Source organism: Desmodus rotundus, chromosome 1, assembly GCF_022682495.2.
Source record: "Desmodus rotundus isolate HL8 chromosome 1, HLdesRot8A.1, whole genome shotgun sequence".
Taxonomy (NCBI): Eukaryota; Metazoa; Chordata; class Mammalia; order Chiroptera; family Phyllostomidae; genus Desmodus; species Desmodus rotundus.
In genome coordinates, this window is record NC_071387.1 from 78,919,198 (window position 1) to 78,928,451 (window position 9,254).

Consider the following 9,254-nt stretch of genomic DNA (forward strand, 5'->3'; position numbering starts at 1 on the left):
AAAAACTAAAGGAGTTAATCATTATCCAACCATTTTTATATGAAATGTTAAAGGAACTTATTTGACAAAAAGAAGGTCAAAACTATGAACAATAAAACGGCAATAAATACATATCTATCAACAATTGAATCTAAAAAACAAACTAAGCAACATGAAGAACAAGAAGAGACAGAATAATGAATACAGAGAGCATTTTGATGGTTGCCAGATGGGAGGGGGTGTGGAGGAATGGGTAAAGATGTGAGGGGATTAAGAAGCACAAATAGGTAGTTACAGAATAGCCCTGGGAATGTAAAGTATTGTATAGGAAATGGAGTAGCCAAAGGAGTTATACATATGATGCATGGACAGGGACAATGGTGTAGTGATTGCCTAAGGGCATGGGGATGCTGGATAGAGGGAGGTGAGGGGGTAAATATTGGGACCACTGTTATAGAATAATCAATAAAATATAATTTAAAAAAAAGAAGAGCTCAATTTCATCTTTTGGCCAAATTAGAATGTAAGAAGGGAGAAACTAAAGGGATGAAATCAGAAAGAAGGAAATAAAATGAAGAATAAAAGAAGATAATACTGTAGTTCAAACAGTAAATGTCAGTGGTCTATTTTCATAGATATAATTCTACTGCATTTTGAAATTCTAGTGAACTCATTAAATATTGTTCATATTTCTTCAACTGGCTTAGTAATTTTATCTATAGAAGTTCTATCCTATATGGGTCTCCCAAACCACTTATTTATGTAGAAATTAGTCTCTGAGTTATAAGAACCACAGAACTAGGTCCCCAAGGATCAGACAAATCCAGCTAAGTATCAAAATTAGTACAGAAACTATTTCCTGATCTTCAGTAGACGAGCCCTCAACAACTTTCACAACACATAACACAACTCAAAGCCTTCCAATGATTTCAGTGCATCAGGTAATACAAAATTATGCAGTAAAATCACTTTAAAGATAATTCTATGAAACATGAAATAAAGGGAATTTCTTTGTAACATGGGCTTCAGAAATGAAAACTAAATTTGAGCCTAGACATCCAGAAGAATCTGATCTGTACTTAGTTTTAGAGTAGACATTCCGAAACTGCAGGTCACTTTCTGTAGCACCCTCGTATTTCTGACCTTGAAGATGAACAGACATTGGCTAATCAAAGAACATCCTAGCATGGGCAAAAACAGTAAAAGTATATGTAAAAAGTTACAAAAGAGTTTCATTATTTATTTTCTTCGAGTATTCCTCTGTATGATTTAGTCACAGACAGTAGTTTCTAAAAGGCTCCTTTCTTTATTCTTGCCACATATTTCCTGAGAAAGCAAATTCATTTATTCTGCAAGCAATTATTAAGCACCTTCAATGTGCAAGGCTAACACTATGTGCATTGCCTAGATTTAAAGAAACAGAACATATGGTTGATGGTAACTTAATTTTACCCTAGCTTTTTACTCTAGAGCTTTATACATAGTTGCATCATTCGGCTACTTTTAAATGTTAAATTAGTTTTTCACTTACCTTTGAGTTGTAACAATACAGGTGTAATGAAGAATGAAATCATTTAAATTCATTGATAAGGAAGGAAATACTTAATCACAAACTAGACAAATACCCCTGTAAGTCCAGAGTGATTATTTAGTATAAAGTGTAGATTCAGAACTCTAAACTCTTTGGATCCTAAACCTCTTTGAAAATCCAATGGAAGGAAAGGATCCTGTGGTAGGCAACTTCGGACTGGGTTCCCAATAATCCTTACCTCTTGGTATTCATAGCCTTGTTTAGTCCCCTCCTCTTGAGTATGGATGAACCTAGCAACTTGCTCCTTAAGAAGTGAATATGGAAAAAGTGAGAAGCTGTCTCTTCTGTGATTAGGTCACAAATGACCATGACTTCTGTGTTAATAGTGCTCTCTCTTGCCCCCTCATTTGCTCTCCCTGATGACGTATGCTGCCATATTGTGAAAAGCTCCAAGCAGAGGCCCATGTGGCAAGGAACCAACTGACACACATACACACACAGTGCAGATGCACCTGTACACACACAGATACACTAGCTATCATAAGAACTCAGGGTAAAAATAGAAATTTCCGGAGAGAACCAAGATGGCGGCATAGGTACACACACTGCGCCTCCTCGCACAACCAGAACTGACAGAAAATCGAACGGCAAGGGGGTCCAACACCAAGGAAATACAAAATAAACATTCATCCAGACCAGTAGGAGGGGCGGAGATGGGCACCGGGGTGGGGAGGACTCACGTGGCTGTGGCAGGACTGAGACTGGCGGAGTGTGGGACAAACGGGACAGGCAGTCCGAGCGCTAGCAGACCCTGCAACCCTACATTTGTGCAGATAAACCTAGAGGGCCGGACTCGGAGTGGCGGAGAGTGGGGCAGGCAGAACAGTGGGTAGCACCCTGGGGCCCCACATTCGCACACAGATAAACCGGGCGAACGGCGGGGAGCAAAGCAGACTGCGCAACCCAGGGCTCCAGCTCCGGGAAATAAAGCCTCAAACCTCTGATTGAAAGCACCCGTGGGGGTTGGGGCAGCAGCAGGAGAGACTCCCAGCCTCACGGGAGAGGTCGTTGGAGAGACCCACACGGGCCTAGAGTGCGCACAAGCCCACCCACTGGGGAATCAGCACCAGAGGGGCCGTTTGATTGTGGGTATTGGAGTGAAAGGCTGAAATCCGGAGGAGATTTGCTCCAGAGGCGGGCGCCATTCCTCCCTCTCGGCCCCTCCCCCACGTACAGAGTCACAGCACAGCGACCAGCATTACCCCTCCCCGGTGAACACCTAAGGCTCCGCCCCTTAAAGTAACAGAAGCGCCAAGACAAAAAAAAAAAAAAAAAAATGGCCCAAATGACAGAACACTTCAAAGCTCCAGAAAAAATACAACTAAGTGAAGAAGAGATAGCCAACCTATCGGATGCACAGTTCAAAGCACTGGTTATCAAGATGCTCACAGAATTGGTTGAATCTGTTCGAAAAGTAGATGAAAAAATGAAGCCTATGCAAATAGAAACAAAGGAAAATGTACAGGGAACCAATAGTGATGAGAAGGAAACTGGGACTCAAATCAACGGTGTGGACCAGAAAGAAGAAACAAACATCCAACCAGAAAAGAATGAAGAAACAAGAACTTGGAAAAATGAGGAGAGGCTTAGGAACCTCCAGGACACCTTGAAACGTTCCAACATCCGAATTATAGGGGTGCCAGAAGGAGAAGAGGAAGAACAAAAAATTGAAAACTTATTTGAACAAATAATGAAGGAGAACTTCCCTAATATGGCAAAGGAAATAGACTTCCAGGAAGTCCAGGAAGCTCAGAGAGTCCCAAAGAAGCTGGACCCAAGGAGGAACACACCAAGGCACATCATAATTACATTACCCAAGATTAAAGGCAAGGACCTACATCCAAGATTACTGTATCCAGCAAAGCTATCATTTAGAATGGAAGGGAAGATAAAGTGCTTCTCAGATAAGGTCAAGTTAAAGAAGTTCATCATCACCAAGCCCTTATTATATGAAATGTTAAAGGGACTTATCTAAGAAAAAGCAGATAAAAAATATGAACAGTAAAAATGACAGCAAACTCACAGTTATTAACGACCACACCTAAAACAAAAACAAGAGCAAAGGAGGCAAACAACTAGAACAGGAACAGAACCATAGAGATGGAGATCACATGGAGGGGTGTCAATAGGGGAGTGGGAGAGGGAGAGGGGGGGAAAGGTACAGAGAATAAGTAGCATAGATGATAGGTGGAAAATAGACAGGGGGAGGGTAAGAATAGTGTAGGAAATGTAGAAGCCAAAGAACTTATACGTATGACCCATGGACATGAACTATGGGGGGGAATGTGGGAGGGAGGGGGTGGGCAGGATGGAGTGGAGTGGGGCGGGAAATGGGACAACTGTAATAGCACAATCAATAAATATATTTAAAAAAAATAGAAACTTCCGTATGGCATCTACTCATGTATATGATAAAATGACATTATGGAATTTTAATTATAAAGTAATTAAAATAATCACCTGTACTGTTTTTCCAAGTCCCATATCATCACCAAGAATACACCCTCTTCCTTGGATGAAGTGTCCATAAAGAAACTGGGCTCCTTCCCTTTGATAGTCTCTCAAATACCTGTTAATAGTATAAGGAATAGAGTCTCCATTTTCAGATAACTGAAAAGCAACAGCAGATGACGGAAACTTTCGGTCTGGGAAATAAGGTTTTTCTAAATCTTCATCGTCAAATATGAAATTCCTGGAACAATCTTTAACAGGTTTAACTTCTTGAAGTCTTTTAAGAGGTACTTTCCTTTCTTGAAAATCTGAATATAAGATGACTGCAAATGACTCCCCATTTTCATCCACTGTGATGGATTTTATGCTTGCTTCACAAAGTTTTTCATTATCTGGAGAAGGGACAAGACATCTTTCTCCTGGATACCATATGTCTGTAATAATAAAGAAGAAAGTAAAGTTTCCAAATCTAGTTTATAAAGTACCACTCATTCATCCACTGCTATAAGAAAAAAAATACCTCACATAAATCCTCTTTCCAAATTACTAAAACAAGATAAATTATACATATAACATGTATAGATATTTTCCTAATATATATCATCAGATGCTCTCCTATAAAAAGCAGGAGAAGGGGCACATAATTTATTTCCAGTAGTTCTCATCCTGGTTGTGTCGCAATCTCCCCATGCATGCTCGGACACTACCTCTTTGAATTCTGATTCAGTGTATACAGGCCATAGGCATCTGGTTTTATTAGGGGTTTTTTTTTTTTTTTGGTTGTTATTGCCAAATTCAAAAACTGATTCTGCGGCACAGCCCAGGGTTTGGAACCACTGATTTAAATATTCATGATGACATTCACATTATATATATCATATCATTCAGGATACTTAGAGTAACAGTGAATAGGACTTGGTAAGGAGAAAGCTAAAATCCTCTGGACAGCAATGCTTTTGATTCTTCTGTCTTCCTTTTTATATTTATTCCATCGTCATTCTCTGGAGATAGTTGTTTCTTCTCACTGTCAATACTGCTGCTTCTAAACTGTTGCTTTATATGTATGTATACAAATAACCTCCAATTCAGTGATGTGTACATGCTTTCTCAAGGTTTTTTCCCTTCTAGGTTTTAAAGAGTTAAGATTCTTTAAAAAGAAACAAAACATAGATGAATTCTAAGATCTTGCTGTTAAGATTCTATTATTTTTTGAAGAGTCTGACCTCTACATACATGAATTTATTCTGTTTGTACAGCTATTTTATTTTCTATTCAGAACATACAGCACTATGAATTGTGAGGGAACTCTCTATAAAATATACTATTGGTACAATTAAAAAGTACCAATTAGAGAAATTAAGTAAAAATAATTTTACAAATGGAATTTCTTATAGCAAGAATCCCAGAGGAACTGCATGGCTACAACTGTAAGAACAGTAAGAATTATTTTTGTCATACATTTTCTCATTGAGATCAGATAACCACTGGCATAGTTGCCTAGGGTCTTCTTGATGATTTCAAGTTAGGTTTTTATAACATTCATGATTATATAATAATATGACTGGTATGTCTATACTCTTTTTTGTTTGTTTGTTTTGTTTTGTTTTTTCCATACTCTCTTAAGAATAGCTCATTATGCTATATCCCATCAGTTGTTCCTCAAAAGTAAAACCATTATTCCCACTAACTTCGGTAAGACTGTTTTTGCAAAGCAGTGAGAAGTACAGAGAAAAATTTGTTCCCCCACTCTAATATTTGGATCCAAACTATTTAAGAACTGCTACACTATTCTAAAAGACAAAGTTTAAATATTAAACTAAAACTCTGATTCACTGTACAGGGAATAACACAAAGATCAATGGACCTATTTTCAAAATAGTAGTATTTGGGCTTTAGAATCTAAATTAACCCCTATAGCAATTCTTAACACATTATTATTTTTTTTTCACATGAATTGTTTGCCTTCTCAGCAAATGCCTTCTAATTTTTAAAGACCTAAACTCCATTAATTTCTTTATTATTCAAAATCCATGTCTTGGTACCAATTATTAATCAGATAGTATTCCACACAATGGGTACAAAATGAAAAAAACAAAGTCAAAAATTATTGTGACTAAACCTTGTTGAGAACCAGACTTCCTGAATTTCATTAAATGGCATCATCGTGTAACAACTTTTCAAGGTAGAAAACCTTTAGTCTGCCCTTATTCTTCTTTTTATATTACTCCCTACATCCAGTCCATCAGAATGTCTTGCTGGTTCTACTTCAAAAGTGTATTACCTTCCTCCATGAAATAACTCTGAAAGAACTGTCGGCAAACTGTTCTGTAGAGTTAAGTTTTAGCTATTTGTTAATTTAGGTCTTGAAGGCTATCCTGTGTCTTGCCCTTATAACACAAAAGCAGCAGGCATTCAATAAACATGTGCTGAATTTATTAACATAAACACATCCTTGACCTTACAGATCCTTGATATTTACTGAGGGAAAGAGACACTAAAAAGTTTACAAACATTAAATTATAGTATGTGCTTTGGAAGAAGAGAACAGTGTGCTGTAAGAAAGAGTATTGAGGAAACAATATAAAAAGGAAGAAAGTCTAAGAAAAGTATGTCAGTCAGAGGATACAGGATGGGCAGAAGCCTATGGGCGTCACACAAAAAATTATGGAAATCTATTCAGTTCCTGAGAATTGCTTAATTTCTAGAACTAAATGTTTGAGCTAGGGCTGGAATTTCTCAAGATTCAAACTTCAGAATAAATAGCTTAAATTGGGAGGATTTCATATTGGATTGAATGGAACATGGGGTTGGGGTGAGTGTAAGGCTCCTTGTGATCTGGTCCTGGTTTTCCTCTTTAACTCGTTTCCTACCTGCTCTCACTCTTGCATTCCAAACTGGCCTCCTCGCTATTCCTCACCATGACAAGCATGCTCCTGCCTCAGGGCCCACTGAACTTTCAGTTCCTTCCTACAACATCTTCCAAATACTGAAGTGACTGATTCTTTTACTTCATCAGGTCTCTGCTTAAATGTCATCTCCTCAGAGGTGTCATCTCTGATCACCCAATCTAAAATAGCACTCCCTGCCATTCTCTTCCTTTACCCCACTTTATTCCATTTTTGGAGAAAAATATTAAATATGTTATTGTTTATTTCCCCAACTTAAATATAAATTCCCTACAGCAGGGATTAATTTGTGTTTACCACTACAACCTGGACACTTAGAACAATGTTTGAAGCTCAATATTGTAGAATTAAAAAATATTTACATATAGCTAACATTCAAAGGCTTTATGTATGTCAGCATGTTCTTTAGGTGAGTAGTTCATTACTTCCTGTAAGTAATATTATCAGTTCCATTTTACAAATGGTGGAACAGATAAAGGTTAACCAAGTTGCCCATGGCCCCACAGCTATAAGGTGGCAGAGCCTGGATATGAACCAAGCTATCTGATCTTGAAGTACCATGCTGTACCAGGTCACACATGAGTGAACAATTCCCTGGAACTAAGTTAGCCCCTGCTCCTTTAACTGAGGCATGAGCATCCCTGTCACTACAATCTCCACTCAGCAGCTTCATGTATTTATTTCAGTTGTTGGGTTTCCATAGGTATTGACATTTGTGGTCTCTATGGTAAAGTGTCATCATTCTTGGTCTTCAGAGTTTTGGCTTGTTACATAAACCTCTTTGAACTTTAGCTCTGAATCCCTCATCTATTTAATGGGATCGAGATCGTCCTCAAAGGAAAGCATGTAGATAAACAATCGTTATATTGCTGGGCACAGAACACGCACTCAAGCTTTTGTTATATCTCTATAATGAAAGCTATTAATTAGGGGACAAGAAGACATCCCAGATGACTTGTGGCTGATAACCGAATCTTTCTTAAACCCTCTCTTCATGACTCCATAAAGACCCTCGACTCAATACATCATATATTAAGCTCATTGTGTTGTAAACTGAACTATGTATCTCAACCTTTTTTCATCTACTTAACAAACTTCCACCATTCACAAGGAACTGGGGCGTACAAGGACAAAGCATGAAAATATCAAACATTTACTGAATGCTTACTATGGGCCAGACGCTGGGTCACATAAGTGCTTTGCATATACCATCTCATTTAAGAACCACAGCAACTTGCTCAGTAAGTAAGAGAGCCAGTAGTAGATCCAAGGGCAGTATGACTCCAGAGTCCAGGTTCTCAGCACTGAATTGCAAAAGATCGGCCCCTTACTTGGAGGGGTTCGCAATCTCAGGCTGTCAGGCAGAGGAGCCACAGGGTAAAATCCCAGCTCTAAAGGAACTGGCAGAAACTGGCCCAACCCGGCGCAGTTAAGACAGGTGTCAGAAGATAGGCAAGCTCAGAGCTTATACCTTTGCCGGCGGTTTCCGCGCCGGGGTTCGGGGCGGAGGGATCCATCTGGCCAAGGGGTGGGGCCTGGAAGCCCGCTCGCTCCCGGACAGGGCGAGGAGGTGGCGAGTCGGCGAATCGCGGCCAACACCACCTCCCGCCGTCCCTCCGTACATCGCCTCCCTAGACCCCGACACCAAGAGGAGAGAAGGATCAAAGGTGCAGCCTGAAGCAGTCCCGGGAGAAGGATCGGTGGCGCCCGAGGCAGCGGCAGAGCCGGAAGGCGCCGTGCAGGCTGACAGGGCGGCGCTCACCGAGTCGTCTCGAGCCCCACCGCCGCTGGAGGACCGCCGACGTGCCAGGAGACCGCCTAAACCTCCCTCTCAAAGCTGGGCCTTCAGCTGCCACCCACCACAACTTCCGACTCTGACTCGCAAAACATCGCGAGATCACGCTTCCTGTCATCGGGATCTCGCGAGAACAAAATCTTGTATTACATGGGCGGGGCAAGTTTTCTGGGACCTTTTCTCCCCCCAGAGGGGTGTAACACTAAAGTGCGCGGTAGTTTTAAAGTGTCGCGAGGTTGGATACCGCTCGCTCACGTGGTGCAATATCTCGCGTCTCCTAAGGTAATACGAAAGGAATTCCTGCGCTCGGTTCTGCAGTGGTCCTTTAAGGGCGGGTAGGAAGTGTGGCCTTCTGGCAGCAGGCGATCCTCCCGGCGGTCTGGCTTACATTTGGCTTGATTTCTTCGTTCAAACTGCGAACCCAGGAACTTCAGGAGGCGAGCAGGCACCTCTTGGAGTGCTCCCTCAGCCCTGTGGGACGCCCACGCCTTGGGACACCCAGGGGAGGCTGAGTGAACTTAGAGCATTTTTA

At 40.6% G+C, this 9,254-nt stretch overlaps 1 protein-coding gene across 5 annotated transcripts in view; it reads right to left on the minus strand.

The window, feature by feature from the left end:
• The window catches only part of ERCC6L2 (ERCC excision repair 6 like 2), a 207,085-nt gene extending 198,230 nt beyond the window's left edge, over positions 1–8,855 (minus strand). For 4 of the 5 annotated variants that reach the window (XM_045193622.2, XM_045193623.2, XM_053925211.1 and 1 more), the window contains exons 1-2: positions 8,690–8,855; positions 4,031–4,455 (exon numbers count right to left, since the gene is read on the minus strand). In XM_045193622.2, the coding sequence (XP_045049557.2) occupies positions 4,031–4,455; positions 8,690–8,840 (576 nt within the window). In that variant the 5' untranslated portion in view covers positions 8,841–8,855. Of the gene's footprint in view, positions 1–4,030; positions 4,456–8,398 lie in introns of all 5 variants that reach the window. The other variant, XM_024558266.4, reaches the window with a different exon arrangement.
• Positions 8,856–9,254: the final 399 nt, after the last annotated feature.